At 39.9% G+C, this 17,469-nt stretch overlaps 1 protein-coding gene across 2 annotated transcripts; it reads right to left on the minus strand.

Annotated features, from left to right (window-relative positions):
• Positions 1-1,540: 1,540 nt before the first annotated feature.
• LOC127258358 (AUGMIN subunit 5) lies at positions 1,541-8,719 on the minus strand. Of its 2 annotated transcripts, none has more exons than XM_051285164.1 (11): positions 7,878-8,719; positions 6,951-7,469; positions 6,545-6,686; positions 6,058-6,234; positions 5,295-5,504; positions 4,728-4,913; positions 4,348-4,507; positions 3,137-3,332; positions 2,716-2,848; positions 1,924-2,082; positions 1,541-1,854 (listed from the first exon to the last, which is right to left on the minus strand). In XM_051285164.1, exons 1-10 carry the CDS (start codon positions 8,348-8,350, stop codon positions 1,963-1,965), a joined length of 2,316 nt encoding a protein of 771 aa, XP_051141121.1. In that variant the 5' UTR covers positions 8,351-8,719; the 3' UTR covers positions 1,541-1,854; positions 1,924-1,962. The 2 variants fall into 2 exon arrangements, with proteins under 2 accessions (XP_051141121.1, XP_051141120.1); XM_051285163.1 differs by having other exon boundaries at positions 1,541-1,824; positions 7,878-8,718.
• Positions 8,720-17,469: the final 8,750 nt, after the last annotated feature.

Raw genomic sequence — 17,469 nt, forward strand, 5'->3', positions numbered from 1 at the left:
TTTTAAACATATTTTTTTTAAAAAATTACTTCACCTTCTAAGGTTTTTATACATCATCTTTAATATTAAAAATATTTTTATAATATAAATATTTTTATCATTTTTTTACTATATAATAATTAATATTTAAATATCAATAGTGAAATCCTTTAAAGTCAAATAAAAATAGTAATATACATATTAATTATTTTTATATTATTTATACAATTTTATATATATAATTATATATGATATAAATAAATGTAATTTGATGATTTATTTTAATATAAAAATAATTTTTTATTATAATATAAAAAATAAAAAATGAATATTTGATTAGTATATTTTTTTAAATGAAAATTTTAAATAAATAGTAAAAGTTTTAAAACTTCTTCCAAAGAATACATCCATGTTTAGGTTTCAAAATTTTAAAAATAATAAAAACTTACATATTTGATACAAATAGATTTAAAAAAATATAATACTCCCTCCCTCCTATAACAAATTATCTATTTTCCTTGATAGTAAGTATACTATTTATGAACATTACAAATATCCTTACAAATTACAATATATTATATAAATGTCATTACCTTATTAATTTTTATCATACGGAAAATATATTTTATCATTAACAAAAGTGCAAATAATGATTTTAATATTTAATATTAGTATGTGATAACTTTTAAAATATAAATTTTTAAATAGATAAATAAAAATGATATAAAAAAATACTAACATCACTTATTTTACCATAATAAATATATAGTCATACATACAATGTAACCACGACAATAATTCATAGAAACCATATTGTATTTAATTTAACCACATGTATATTATCACAATACACGATACATGCTAACACATTATACAACAATGTGCACTCACTAATAACATATATTGTCCATTATATTTTCATATATAGATCTAAATTAACCCACCCTAACCATTCCCCCTGTATTCATACTCTTTGTCCATTATATTTTCATATAATGATCCAAGTAACCAACATGGTGCTAATTAATCCATCCTAATCATTCCCCTTATATTCATACTCTTTCGCAGCTGAATTGAATAAATGGGGATAGAGAATAAATAATACAATACAATACATCAAATAATATTGTTAATTTCAGCATAATAATATATATTTACTGGGATTAAAAAATAACCACAGTTAATTTTTGCAAATGCAAGGAAAAACAAGTAAAAGAAAATTGATGCTGATCTGATAAGTGTGTCAGAGTAAGTCTTATCTTTCATCACGGGCACAGAGCAGAGCAGAGCAAACCAAAGTAAAATTTCATTCCCGTGATTCCATTTTGTCACTTTCCAATCATCTACTAAATTCTGTTTTGTCGATTTTCAATGATCATAAGTTCCAAAACTCAAAAAAATTCTTTTAAATCTAGAGAATTACCTGAACTCAACGTGTCAAGAACATGTCCACTCATCCTTAAGAGCAAAGAAATGATGCATAAAGTAAATTTAAAATGACAAAAACAACAAAGGGGGGATGAGCATCAATGCAACTACGTAACAAGCCAATGAAGCAGAATTACAATGCCACTACATTTTTTTTCTGCACAAATTAACAACATTCCAGCATTTGGGAACAATCAACTCTTAAAGAAGTTCGAAAGTCGCAGGGAAGTTAAGTGTAGATGATCTACCTTCCGAGATGAATACAAGAAGAAATTTAGGCACTAGCGTAACAATGATCGCCCGTGCTCAGTAGCTCTGAGCTTCCCTTTTCCCGATCACATTTAAAACAAATAATAGCCTGTTTGATGCTATGTAAAATATCAACTATGCTCCCGATTTGACAGCATTTGCAACGATCTGCCGCCGGATAGAAGTTTATATGTGGTTCTAAATCAATAAATCGGGGATGGAGTAATCATTCGAGGTATAAGAATAAAAAAGAGAGTAAGAAATTACCTGTTTCTACAACTAAAAGGGTCATCCACTTTGTAATTACTACTTGTCATAGAAGGCCAGAAGTTGTTTTACATGATTTTGCCAAGCAGCAACATTTTGTCCATCAACAGTGACCCAATCGACAACAGTTGATGCGGGTTGTTCCCACCATTCATCCAACTAGAGGAATTCGCCAACAAAAGATAATGTCACAAGATTGTAATAACATGCTAGCAACCAAACTACAATCAAGATGGTGATCATTCCATATAATGTATGTTTATTTCTTGGATTTCAATGTGCCGGAGGGGAGGGAAGATTGAACTGAGAGCTAGGGCGAAACTATTTATTTAATGGTTAACAATACCAAAACCTTAATTCACCTTGGGGACAATATCTATGAATTTTGACAAGAAAGGAACAAGGTGTAAGTACATCTACTATATACATAATTTCTCTTGAAAAGGCATTCAACATAAGATGCTTCAAAGAGTAGATTTGCCATCTTTCATTAATTAAATGGAATATTGCCAGAGTTTATTGAGGAAAGGGTCACATGGAATTTTATTGCATTGTCTCCTACATTTAATTATCTTTCTTTCAATTTAACTGAAATGATTGACTAAGCACTGTTCTGAATCCTATTTAAGGTCTAAATACTTTCAATTTTTATTCAAGAAAATGAAAATATTGAAGATCAGTACTGGTTACTATTTCCATTAAGACAGAAATATCAAGATTAAAAATTCAGAGGCAAGTGAAAGCTTTTGACTGTCAGGAAAATGTATCTTGAAAAAAAAGTACTTCACTTACCAGCCCTCTGACGTATTTGCATTCTTCAAGACATTTCTGGGCATTTAGAATTGCAGTACTCAATTGGGGCAACCACTTCTCCGAAATGGTTCTTTCATGTTCAGCTGCCACTTTAAGACAGTAGTTTGTTGTTCTGCAAAGGAGAGCCCATAAAATCATCAATGCATCTTTGTCCAATATATATAATGGTTGGATTGGCGGAATTCCTCAGTCTATAACTTAAATTTGTAAAATACAATGTATAATCGAAACTATCAATTTATTGGGCATGGGCGGCTGAATTCTGCATTTGGTATCAATAGGTCCAAGAAAGCATCAGAGATGGATGTGCCCAAAAGGCAATGCTAAATTGATCCAACGAACTAACAAGAAGATCCAAAATTGAAGAAATTGGATAAAGAAAAAGAAAGAGTAGCAGCACCTGTCATAGTCTTGCAATGCATGGTGAGCATGATTTAACAGAGAATGACCACTCTCAACAAGATCCCTTCTGATATGAACCAAGTTAATTGCCTTCGACAAGTCTTCCAATACAGTAGCTTCAGAACCACGAAGCTTTAAACAGAACTCCATGGACTCCAAGACTGATGCTAGACCAGCATCCAAACCATCCAAACCTATATGTTTAACGCCATGTAAGAGAGTCGCAGACATACATTATTCAAAGTTAATCTTGCAAACAAGAAAATCTCAAACTAAGCAGCAAGTAGTCATAATATTTTTACTTCAGTAACCGAACAGAGTTATCCCACGTACACAGGTCTCCAGAAAACTTGAAAAGTACACTTAGACATAGTGTCAAGATAATTCTACCATAATGTATCTTTGCTACTTCACACAAAACTTGAGAGAGCATTCAGAATTCATGTAAATCCTTGGACCAATGCAATTAGAAAATTAGTACCAAAAAAAGACAACGAGTCATACTAGGAAGAGCAAGTGGATCCGGTAGACTGTCAATTTAACCATCAAAAAAATAGTGAGAAAGAAGACCCATTCTTGTGCATGGGAGTCATGAGAAACTTACAAGGTACAAATCAGATGCTTCTTGTTAAACATGATTTAATACAATAGTAACCTTGAATACACCACCATTCAAATGTAACCCACAAATTCCTTTAGTATGCGAAAAGAAGTCGATTTCATGTACTCAAGAATATTAGAACTTATAAAAGGCCATCACAAGGCAAATAGTAATTTTATGTGAAAATATTTGAAGCAGACATCCGAGGTTAACGATAGCTCACCAGGTACAAATCCTTGGACCAATGCAATTAGAAAATTAGTACCAAAAAAAGACAGCGAGTCATACTAGGAAGAGCAAGTGGATCCGGTAGACTGTCAATTTAACCGTCAAAAAAATAGTGAGAAAGAAGACCCATTCTTGTGCATGGGAGTCATGAGAAACTTACAAGGTACAAATCAGATGCTTCTTGTTAAACATGATTTAATACAATAGTAACCTTGAATACACCACCATTCAAATGTAACCCACAAATTCCTTTAGTATGCGAAAAGAAGTCGATTTCATGTACTCAAGAATATTAGAACTTATAAAAGGCCATCACAAGGCAAATAGTAATTTTATGTGAAAATATTTGAAGCAAACATCCGAGGTTAACGATAGCTCACCAGCAGGATACTGTAGAGCAGCTGAAATGCGACATATAGAAGGAATGGCAGAAGGATCTCTAGCACCTGCTCTAGCTGTTAGGACTGCTGCATTTCGCTCAGCATTGGCAACAGCTTCGGGTCCTGTGGATCCATTGGCACCCATTGACTCCAGGAGAGCCTATAGAAATAAAGAAGGTCCATAAAAAGAACTGGAAGGTAAAAATTCTAAAAGAGCACCAATCAAGACCTGGTTTATTCACATCAGCTACTTGCTATTTGGTTTCAGAACATAATAGGTTAATAAAAAATGCATTAGCTACCAAAGAAAGAAAGATTTACAATTCAATCAAAAAACAATTTCAAAACTGAAACCAAATTCTCCTGTCCAGGCAACATACCTGAGGTGTTGATGGAAGCATGTAAAGACTATTATCAGGTGTTCGATAGAAGGCTGAAACTTCATGATCAATGAGATCTTTCGCACTGTTTGACAAGTTCAAAACCACATTACATGCTGGGATTATAGTGCTAGATGCATACTCCCTTGCAGCTAATGGTTGTTGATTCCAGAAAGCAACAGCATCCTACAACAGATTATAGTTCGTCATTTAGTATAAATCAAAAAAAGAATCTCACTTTCTTATATAAAAGCGAGCAATAATGGTCATCATCTGAACAATTTCTTGAACAGAATTATTTTGCCAATCCTACAATATTTGCTTGTATTCATTAATAAATATCCCCCAAAAAACAGCTGACTTCATGAGAATAGAAATGGTTTTCTATTCTCAAAGAGAATGCTTAAATGCTTATATAAAACTGAAATTATACCGAAATGATGAGTTTCCAATGCACAACTTACACCCTAATGGCAGATTATCCCTACTACTTTTAGCAAATTAATGCAGAGGACATGTGTGTAATATGTTGGGGTGATGGTGAACAGGAGAGAGATAGAGATATACCTTGTTTGCCTTAAGTAGTGCATTGTAGATTGATTCCAACTCAGACCGCCTAGCATCAAATTCTTCAATCTTTTTCCACTTCTTCCTTAAAGAATTTTCGGCTTCTTTCCTCTCAGCACATAATTTATTCAATCGATGTACTTCTGACATCAATGTATTCAAGCTAGCCTTTAGCCCAGCAGCCTCTCTTTCCTTGGCCCAAACCTCTAACTGCAAAGGAAAGATTGAGGTAACACTTGAACAAATGCAGTTCTTAAGTTGAAATCACGTACAACCATGCAATGCTTGAACAGACCTATGCATATAAAGATAACATAAATCTCACTCTCTCTACACACACACACCCATGCACACAAATACATACACACACACACACACACACACACATATATATATATTTCTCTCATTTAGGAAAGTTCAGCTGCAACCTCTATAATACAACACCCCAACCCAAGACCAGTACTTAAATAACAGGGAAGATAGACATCCAGTGGTCATGAATAATCAATCTTTCTCGAGCTGCTTTTATCCAATAATGCAGCATTAACCAGATTGATGGTTATTCCCCAAGTATGCTAATTCATAGATTCAGGCATTAAAACTAAAGAGAAAATATTGGCTCTCCAATGAACAAAAAGATCAGAACACAATTATTATAGATCACCAATTTGGCATGTTCGTACACCTGATCATGTAGAAATGACCAAAGAAACAAGGCAATGTAAACACATTGGGTTTCAATAGATCAAATAGCAGGCATTACCTCCAGTTGCCTAAGGCTGCTCATACTCTGGGAAGTTCCAGCTTTAACAAGTGACTGTGTAGTATCTGAATCATCACTTCCATGAAGACGTTTCAAAAGGAGTTGGCTCATTTTTCTAGCTTCTGCAGCCTTGTTGAGTGCATCTTCAGTAGCCAAAAATTGTTGTACATGTGCTTTCTGTTAAATATATGTATATATATACAAACATATTATTTTAAATGGACCTATGTAACCAAGTACAAGCATGTTTTCAACTTGAACAAGGACCAAATATGTGGAAAACCGGAAGAGATGAAAACTGCATGACTAAAAGTAAAGAAAGAAGTGCAGGTTCTAAATTAGTATCAAGGCCCTTCAATCCTAGGAAGAGATAGCATAAGAAATTCTACAAAATCTCAATAAAAGGTAAACAAATAAGGTAGCACTTGCTAGACTGAATGGTAAAAAAAATCAACAAAAGGCAATTTGATTTAGTAGGAGGTGAAACCTGTCTCTCTAGAAGTTGATACTCGGTACCTCTTGCAGCTGCATCAGTTCCTTGCTTTCCATAACCATAGAGATGGTATTGCAATGGTGAGCTTACATCTGGAGAAGAAGCCTCAATTACTGTGTTGTTTTCATATTTGTACCTTCATAATAAAATATAAAGAGAAATGAGCACATTCAATGGTAAGACAAGAAGTCGCGAAAGAAATTCAAACCACAGCTGAACAAATGGATTTGAGTTACACAAATTGATACACACTAGATCACAATGCGCAATCACAAATGGTATAAAAATCAATTTACGAGCTATATACACGCTAATATCTAAAAACAGTGTGGCACATAAGTAGAGTAAAATTATATCAGCACAAAAACACCATGAGAAGGATTCAAGTTTATGAAAATACCTAAGTGCTTCTGCATCAGCTCTAACATCAATCTTTTCTATTTCTCTAGTGATCAAAGTTGTCAACCTTTGGGTGTACGAAATAATTGCTTGAAGCAAATGTGGAGGAGTCTTCAAACAATCTGTTATCACATCTTTAATCTCAGCAGGTAAGTCGCCATCTGGTTCAATGCCTAGTTTTGAAGATTCAATTTGGGGATTAGAATGTATCCCATTTCCTTCATAGGCGGGAAAAGTATTTCGAATCTTTTCAGACATCTGCACTGCAAGAGATTCACAAACTTTCCGAACATTTCTTTCCCTTGTAGTTTCAATAAGAATGACATCATCGGTTGATTTACTGCCTTTTTTGCTATTTGAGTGAAAACTGGTCACGATTTCAGGTGCTGAATTAACACTAGATCTTTGGGCATCTTTAGCTTGGTTTACATAGTATCGTAACCGTTTATGGTACTCGGCAAATATCTTTGCAGCTTCATCACATTGCTGATCGTACGCCTCCAACATTACGTGCTTGTGCCTACAAAAATACAAGTAGTTTACAAATTTAAGACACTACAAAAAGAGGGCTACTTTATCGAAACAGATGCATCAATCATGTCTTCTAAATTTCACCATTCTCTGACAAACTTCAACATAATGATCAAGAAATCATACTCTAAATGAATTTTCATCAAGCTTCAAAACATTAGAATCAATCAATAAATTTATATCAAGGGCTGCTTTATCAAATCAGATGTTGCATCAATCATGTCTCCTAAAATTCACCATTCTCGAATTCGACAAACTTCAACATAATGATCGAAAAATCATACTCCCAATAAATTTCTATCAAGCTTCATACTAATAACAGCAATGTTCAAGAAATCAAACATATTACAAAGTTAAACCACACATATCATTGCATTAGAATCAATCATTGTAGAACCTGTAATTTGATCGTTCATCAAGCATACGCTTCCGTTCAGCTTCCTCTCTTGAGACCTCGATCATCCTTGCCTTCAACTCCTTCCGCTGCCGCCGGACGATCTGCCTCAACCTCTCCACTTCCTTCTCCGCCAATTCCCTCTCCTGCAATGCCATCTCCCTACCACTGCTAGCACCGCCCTCCTTCCCCCCTCCTGATACCTCCTTCTTCCTCCCTTTCCCGCCGTCGTCGGCGCCATGGACAAGAATATTCCTCCGGATATTTTCCACCGTCTTCTCCGACTTCACCCGCTTCACCAGGAAGCTCCAGACGGGGATCATGTTCCCGCGGCAAATCTTGCGGAGTGAATCGGCAGTGGGGATTGACGACTTCGTGGAAGACGCATACGGACCGAGTGGCCTGTAACCCATTTCCTTCTGAAGCCATTCCAGAATTACCTCCGGCTGCGGCGCTGACCCAGATGCACTCGACATTGAGCAAAAATAATTACCCTAGATTTTCGGAGCACCGGCACATCACTAGATCTCCATCCAATTGAAACACGAAACCCTAATTGGGGAAACGACACAGCCCACACTTAAACAATCGACGGATCTAACTGTGCCGGCGGAGACGAATTCAACGATGAATCTGCAGCGACGCCCGCAAGAAATTTAGGTAGGCATACGGTAGTGTGTACGCGTAGAGGTATACAAATACTTAGCCAAATGGTGAGAAAGAAACGGAGAAAGCAGAAATCAGTGTAGTAAGGTAAAGATAAAGACGAGATATCAGACAGAGCGAAGAAGCTATGGAAGTTTGAAAATGGAGGTCCCGCTCCATGAGTGTGTCTCCAGACCCACCCGAACAGATAACTGGAGAAAATCCTACCCGTATACTATTCGGGTCCATTTTAATAGTTAAAAGCATACATATTTCTTTATAGGGCATGTTATAATGTCAAGTAAGTTTATAAGGTAATAATCTATATCTCTATGTTATATATTTGAGATTAGTGTCTAATTTATACATTGACAAAATTTTGAAATTTTTTTTTTTTTATAGTTTTTTTCATTGCTTTATATGTTAGTGGATAGTAAATTTTATCTGTTAGTGAGTATATAAATTTTTTAAAATTTATACTCATTTGCTTTGGAACTTATATTGTTATTGATTTTACATGTTCTTTCACGAATTTTGATAATTCTTATTGTGTTACTGTTGATGTAATTTTTCAACAAAAATAAAGTAAAATTCAAAGATATAGAAAATATCCTTAAACTTGATTAATTAGTGCCTGAGATTAGGAATCTCTAAACACTGTATGGTACAGAAAATAAACTGGAAAATAAAAGACTGAAATTTAAAGTGGTGATCCCCAAATCTGACTTTGCTTTGTTGAAGTTGATTGAAGATCCCTTGCCAAATGATGATCCAAATCCTTAAATATTCCCTGGGAAACCGTACTGAAAACCGTCACCCGAACGGTTACAACGTCTCCTTCTCAACCGTCTTCCAACCTTTCTTATGCTGACACGTGTCCCCAGCAGACCAAAAATTCCCTATATTTCACTCCTTGAGCCGACCACAGACCTTCCGCTCTTTTGGCCCGACTGCCAATCTACAATAGTATGGGTCCGACCGCCAATCCTCCCGACTTGCGAACCATCTGGCTTGAGGTCTTTCCGCCTTGAGGACTTCCCGACCTGAAAACCTTCCGACTTGAGGTCTTTCCGCCTTGAGGACTTCCCGACCTGAAAACCTTCCGACTTGAGGTCTTTCCGTCTTGAGGACCTCCCGACCTGAAAACCTTCCGACTTGAGGTCTTTCCGTCTTGAGGACTTCCCGACCTGAAAACCTTCCGACTTGAGGTCCTTCCGTCTTGAGGACCTACCGACCTGAGGTCCGTCCGTCCTAATGACTTTCCGTCTTGAAGACCTACCGACCTGAAGACCTTCCGACCTGAGGTCCTTCCGTCTTGAGGACCTACCGACCTGAGGTCCTTCCGTCCTAATGACTTTCCGTCTTAAGGACCTACTGACCTGAAGACCTTCCGACCTGAGGTCTTTCCGTCCTGAGGACCTACCGACCTGAAGTCCTTCCGTCCTGAGGACCTACCGACCTGAGAACCTTCCGTCCTGTATTTTCCTTAGAAATAAATAAATAAATTTATTTTCCTTGATTTCCTCACGGTGTCCTTCAGCCAGTTCAATCAACCCTATTGCCAGGCCCATTCTTCTTTTTTACCTTGGGCTTTTAACCTAATTCTAAATTTCGTACGTAACAACTTGCCCGCCGCCAAGGGACTTTCAAACGCCATTTAACAATCAATGTTTGGAAGTTCATAAATCACTACCCTCTTGAAAAACTCCCTTAGCAACTGCACCAGTTACTGAAACACGCCTGATAAACTTCCATCTTCGCAATACAAGCCTGTGTGAATCACAATCCCAAAACATTCTAACTATGGCGAATCAATACATGCCTGCCCTTCCTTTCGACGGAACCCTTCCAGAAGGTCCATTTTCAGCCTCGAAAGTACTAACTCCGACGATCCGTCCATATTGCACTACTCCTGAAGATTCAAATCGGATGAGGGAAGTTTTGGAATCTCGCAACGCCTTGGCTATCAACAATCCCAACTACCAAGCAGTTCGCATCCGGGACAGCATCAAGACCCATCTCACAGACCCAAAAGATCTGTATCGCGCTTGGTATCGACGAGTAGCAGAACATTTCCAGACCCAATGGCGTTCCCAAAAAATCGACCAAGCAATATTGCTGTCCACCATGCCTATCAACCTGCATGAGAAGGTGTTATTGGCCATGTCTGCCTTCTGGAATGCGGAAAATGGGACTTTCCTCTTCCCATCAGGCCCCTTTGGCCCAACTCTTATGGACGTGGCCATGATCGCACATCTCCCAGTCGTGGGTGAAGACCCTGTAATGGGAGCCCTAGATGGGCAGGAGCCATCAGAAGACCATCCGGGATGGTCTTTACAAGGTGTGAAGGAATGGGGTTGGACAAAGTTCGCAACCGACCAGCAAGGGGCTCCAGGGACCCCTGTAACCGACCGGGAGCATACTGCCTTTATCCTGTTCTGGCTTTGTAGGTACGTCATTGTTTCCCCTTCCAAAAGTGTCCTTCCTTCTCACCTCGACCTGGCCATTCATATTGCGTCAGGTCGGTTCTTCTCCCTTGGCACCCTATTTTTAGCCAATCTGTTCGAAGGACTCACCAGGGTTAGCCTTCGTTTAACAGATAACGATAATAGGAAATTAGACACTGCCGCGTCGGGTCCTTTTTGGTTTTTAGAACTTTGGTTCCGTCTTTACTTCCCCAACGCGTTTAACTTAGGATCTCCGCCCACTATGCCAACATCTGAAAAACATTTAGGATTAGTCCTCAACCGACTCTGCTCAGGACGCAATAAACTCCAATCGTCCGATCCAATAATAACTGCCATTTTAACAGATACCCGCAGTAACTCTCGATTTTCTATGTATAAAAAATATGCGGGTTATGCTCCCGACCATTTTTGGCCCTTTCCAGTACCAAACCCGCTTCCGACTCCTGAGCCTTGTCCTCATCCCACCTATCCTTTCGCCTGGGACGTCGCCCTCAAACCCAGGTCTCTTTTTAGTAGCAAGAAACTTGATAAAAAAGGGCAGAAAACTTTTTACACTTTTAACTATGAACCTCAATTCATGGCGCGCCAGTTCGGCTGTTGCCAAGGTATCCCTGGACCCGTCGCGTGTCCCCAAATAATTTTTCAAAGTCCCGACCGACGAGTCCTTCCTAAATCAATCCATTCTTATATCTCCCAGCTCACCACGTATATAATTTCCAATTCTTATATTCCTTTCCGCTCCAACCCTGAGATTGTAGATACTTTCAATGAATGGTGGTCGGTTGTATGGTCCCTGATATCCCCTGACGAGGATCGGTTGCTGAACGTACTCCTCCCCCCCCAAGGACTGGTTCTAGGGGCGGCGATACATACTAGCACCCAAAAACAAACAACCCCGGGAATCGGATCTGGGGGTCCCACGCGCAAAAGAAAAACTTCCCAGCTGCAAACACCCCCGACCTCGGAGACCGACCAGCAAACACTAGCAGACCTTGGACTAACTAGGACGTCAGCAAGGACCCGACCCCGAATTGGTAATGTTTCTTAACACCGTGAACCAATTCACTATATCATAACTTTGATTTTACTCATTTCATTCCCCAGAACCGACCTTGGTGACACCGACCACGCAACCGCCGCCAGCACTAACCGACCATTCAATCGGGCCTTTGGTCCAGACCAATTTGCCAATGAGCAGTCGGGCGGAGGACCCGACGCGGAGGCAAACTCCTCCTCCCGTACCGAGGAGTGGTCGGGCCAGGCCCCCGACCAGGAGACAATCTTTACCAACAATGCCTATAGAACCAGTAAGTTCCTTTATCAGCAAGACTTAGGATTCGGATGATCAACCTTAATATATTAAACAACAAACATCTTCATGATTTTTCCACAGACACCTTCACCCAACCCATCAGCAGCAGGGGTCTCTTCTGACAGCGAGGGGACTACTTCCCAGATGGGTCGGCCGCCATACATGGCATCAGACTCATCTATGTCAAAGGAAGAACCAGCCGCCCTCGCCGAAGCTGACCCTCAAAACGACATCCCTGATGCTGCTGATCCCGAAATCGAAGGTGTCCCGGAGATCCTGGCTGCAGTGGCTCTAGATATAGCCGTCCAACCTGCAGCCGCCCTACCAGCAGCGGCGCCCCCCCTAGCCATCGAATGGCAGGCAGAAGAACCACCTGTGGCAGCCCAACCTCCAGAAATGGAAGAAATGTCTTCATCCGATTCGGAGACTTCTGTTAATTTGGTAAGATTAAACCAATCCATGTCATAACTTTTCTTTCGAAAAACACTAACTGTTTCCAATACTACTTTCCATAGGGACCCAGGTCGGCACCTCAGCGACCATTCGCAGCAGCCGACGAGTCGGCTGCTATTATACCAGCTGTCTGCCCTACTCGACCGACCTCATTGCTGCCCCCCTCACTGACAGCAGTCCGCCCAGAGGTAACACATATCTTGTCTGAATAAATTTGCACCTCCCTTGGAATACTTATTGACATTGTAGGACTTGCAGGGGCCTTCGGACTTAGCTGTCCTATCGACTGTTCCGGTTCCAGCGGAGGCCCGAACCATATTCACTGAGGCCATTAACCATCCCCTTTCAGAATTGAGATCCGACTTATTGGACAAACTCATTCAGACGGTTGGCGGCCTTCTTTTTTACACTCCAACGGAATCGCCAGCCGTCCCCATTCTGCATCGGCTGATGGAAAGACTTACAGAGCTCAAGACTGAAGTGTTAGTCATTGGCCTTCTGTCAGCCGAAACCCCCCAGCCCGACTTCGATCAAACAACGCTGGAGAATTCTTTGGCCAAGACTCGAGAATCCCTTCAGCAGACTACTGGAAGACTGGGTGGTCTCCTTAGCACGAAAGCTCTGGTTGATGATGCCATTCAGAAAAAGGAGGCAGAATTGCGGGAGCTGAGGAAAGAACAGTCTACCCTGGATAAGCAAATTACCAATGAACAGCATCTGCTTGAGAAGTATACCAAAAATGAGGCTGAATTGGATCAAGAGCTGAAAACCCAAGCCCGATCCCAATTCATCAGAAGATATCAGACGGCTGCCATTACCAGAAGGCTATCCAGGGATGAAAACAAATGGACACAAATAAAAACTGCCCTAGGGGCACTGTTGTAATATTTCCCCCTTTGTAACAACAACTGACTTAGTAATCCATTTTTTTCTTTCTTCTCTCAAAACAAGGATCACCTTTCAATTCCCAACTTTATAGGAAACGAACCAAACTCCTTCTTTAAAAGAACACTGTTTCTCACATTTTAAGAAACATATTCCCAAGCATATTTTAAAAATCAAAACACTGAAAGTGTGAACAAACATGGCGAATGACCGACCTCATGTTCCATCAAGCAACTGGGAGGGTGTTCTTCAACCCTTCTTTGTAGGTAATCACCCTATTGGAGGCCATGCAGAAGACTTGTTATATATACTCAAGCAACTAGACTTCAAATTCCGATTCTCCCAACGAGGTAGAAGAACTATTCATCGCGTCATCCTCCTGATGGAAAAAGTCATTGAGGGGTATGAACCTCTTCATGACATCCTCAGCCGCATCCCTGATCTCCATCATCACATGGAAATGATTGAAAATCATGCAGCAACCATACTTCCAGACCTTGGTTGGGATAACATATTTTCCAATCAACGAAAAGTCTTTTCAAGATTGCGTACCATTGTTGACCGTGAACATCAAGCCCTAACAGACATGCAAGCACGTACCCATCAAGATCTAGATGACATGCAAAGCCAATGGGAAAGGTACCGACCAGACTTGGAAGATCTTATTGAAGAAGAACCAGAGCTAATATCCACTCACTGGGATGAAAAGTCTGATTCAGAGACAGAAAATTTCTCACAACTACACGATGACTAACAGAAATGAACCTTCCAGTAGGTTCGAACCCCCATAAATGGGTTCTGAATAATATGTGGTTTCAGGCAGTTTTGTTATCTGAAAAGGCAGGATAATACCTCTTCAGATATTTAGCATTAATACAATCATGTACTCTTCTACCTTCATGATTTACAATAATGAACGCGCCATTTCCAATATCTTTTTGAACAATGTATGGTCCTTCCCAATTCGGTGACCACTTTCCCAATTGATCGGTTTTCTTATATGTAGGAAGAATGGTCTTCCAGACTAGGTCTCCTTTTTGGAATGTCCTGTGAAGAACTTTCTTTCCATAACTCCTTGCTCTGATTTCACTCTGTTTCACACTTCGATCTATTGCATGGAGACGGTTAACATCCAAATCTTCTAACTGCTGCAACATAATTTGTTGGTATTCCTTTGTAAGATCACTATCAGTAAATTCTGTTCGGCCAGATGACACTCGAATTTCGGCTGGTAAAACAGCATCTTGGCCAAACGTAAGTTGGTAAGGTGAGAACCCTGTGGCCGTATTTCTGGCATTTCTATGTGCCCATAAAGCCTGAGACAATAACAAATGCCACTTTCTTGGGTTCCCTTCAATCATCTTCTTTATAATCCCAATGATAATCTTATTTGCTGCTTCCGCCTGTCCATTGGCTTGGGGATAATATGGTGAAGAATGATGTAACCGAACACCGAATTCTGCCAAGAAATTAGAGAACTTTTCCCCTGTAAAGACCAAGCCTTGGTCGGTTGTTATAGACTGAGGAATACCATATCTGTAAATAATTTGGTTCAAAACGAAGTCTATCACTTCTTTCTGATCCACATTTTTCAAAGCAACTGCTTCCACCCATTTGGTAAAGTAATCAGTCGCGACCAAAATGAAACAGTGATGTTTCGATGAAGCAGGATGTATCTTACCAATAATATCCATAGCCCACGATTTAAAAGGCCATGGTTTTGCCAAGAATTGCAATTCGGTTACTGGCAAATGATTCAAGTTTCCATGTCTCTGACATTCCAGGCAGCCTTTTGCAAATTGTATGCAATCCTCAAAAATCTTAGGCCAGAAAAAACCCAAGCGATGAATGGCCCATCTCATATTGAGACCTGCCCGATGAGCTCCACATATCCCACCATGTACTTCTGTCATCACTTCTAGAGCTTCTTTAGATCCCAAGCATTTCAAAAGTAAACCTTCAAATGATCTCTTGTACAAAATTCCATTTATCAATTGAAAACGTAAAGCCTTCAATCGTGTCGCAATTGAAACACTCGCACCAGGATTCTGTAAATACAGGATAAGCTCTGTTCTCCAATCGGACACTGTTTCGCCATCGGACTTCTGTCCGATAAAAACTTCGTAATCGGGCTCCTGTCCATTATCCTCTTGCCCGACCGTAACCTCGCAGTCGGACTCCTGACCGATATCCTCTTGCCCGACCGCAACTTCGCAGTCGGGGTCCTGTCCGATATCCTCTTGCCCGACCGTAACTTCGCAGTCGGGGTCCTGTCCGATAGTCTCCTGCCCGACCGTAACTTCGCAGATCGGGTCTGTCTTTCCTTCTATGCCCGACTTGACCTCCGACCACATATCCTCCAGAATTCCTTTACATGCCCTTTGAGCCAATTCATCAGCACGTTGGTTTTCTTTCCTCGGAATGAACTCAATTATTACCTCTGAGATTCTTGTCAGTAGCCGACTCACAATGTCCCTATATCTGCGAAGATGAGGGAAATTGCACACATATTGATTGTTTACCTGGTTGACTACTAATTGAGAATCCCCCCTTATGATTACAGACTGGACCTTCCTGGCAATTAAAGCCTCCAAACCCAAAATTAAAGCTTCATATTCTGCCGAATTATGGGTCATGGATTCCAATCGTAGTTGTAAGTTGATCTTTTGACCATCAGGTCCTTGCAAAAAGACCCCTGCCCCCGATTTGTTTCCAGAGGTAGAACCATCAAAGAACATCAACCATGTTCTGGTACTTATATAAGGCACACATCCGACCTGTAGATTATCCAGATATGATGCACAACTAAATGGTCGGACACTATCACAAAGAGAATACCCGACTTGTGAGAATTCTGCCAAGAAGTCGGCTACTGCTTGTCCCTTAATTGCCCTCAGCGGGGAATGTTGAAGATCGAAAGGAGCCAATTTGATGGCCCATTTCATGAGTCTGCCCTTCATAGTAGGTCTCTGTAAAATCAATTTGATGAGATCCACCTTTGATATGACCTCAACTCTTCTGGGCAGCAAATAATGCTCGAGTTTAGTGCAAGCGAAGACCAATGAATAACACATTTTTTCTGGCATAGTGTAATTCAGTTCTGGTCCTGTAAGGGTTTTACTGAGATAGTAAATTGCCCTTTCCTTCCCGTCATCACCATCCTGCGCCAATAAACAACTAACCACTTCATATGTATTTGCCAAATAAAGTTTGAGTGGCCGACCTTGTTTGGGAGGCATCAAGACTGGAGGATGAACCAATGCCTGCTTGATAGCATCTAAAGCCGTTTGTTGGTCGGGACCCCATTCAAAGGCAATTTTTCCAGCTTTCAATAATTTAGTAATGGGTCTGACCTTGCCAGCAGCATTAGAAATGAAACGCCTCAAATAATTCACCTTACCCAACAGACTTTGGATTTCTGTAACCGTCTTGGGTGGCCGACTATCAAGAATGGCTTTAGCCTTATTGGCATCAATTTCAATTCCTCTCTCATGAACTAAGAATCCTAGAAAGCTCCCGGCTGATATTCCAAAAGCACATTTGGTCGGATTCATCTTCAACTTGTACTTCTTCATTCTTTCAAATGCCTCTTCAAGATCTCTCAAATGTTCGTCAAAACTGGCAGATTTAACTATAACATCATCAATATACACTTCCATAGATCTGCCAATTAAATCATGAAAGATTGAATTCATGGCTCTTTGGTAAGTTGCCCCTGCATTCTTTAACCCGAATGGCATGACTGTCCATTCATAAATACCCAAAGCCCCTGGGCATCTGAATGCTGTCTTAGGAATGTCTTCTTCTGCCAAGAATATTTGGTTATAACCTG

The sequence above is a fragment of the Andrographis paniculata genome, unplaced genomic scaffold (genome assembly GCF_009805555.1).
Source record: "Andrographis paniculata isolate CXL003 unplaced genomic scaffold, ASM980555v1 Contig59END, whole genome shotgun sequence".
NCBI classification, from domain to species: Eukaryota; Viridiplantae; Streptophyta; class Magnoliopsida; order Lamiales; family Acanthaceae; genus Andrographis; species Andrographis paniculata.

Excerpts from the sequence above, each read along its gene's own strand:
- LOC127258358 (XM_051285164.1), bottom strand. The coding sequence starts at position 8,350 with ATGTCGAGTGCATCTGGGTCAGCGCCGCAGCCGGAGGTAATTCTGGAA. Across the intron at positions 6,687-6,950 it reads GCTGATGCAGAAGCACTTAG|GTACAAATATGAAAACAACA; the intron begins GTATTTTCATAA and ends TTTATTATGAAG. Across the intron at positions 2,849-3,136 it reads GCATTGCAAGACTATGACAG|AACAACAAACTACTGTCTTA; the intron begins GTGCTGCTACTC and ends TCTCCTTTGCAG.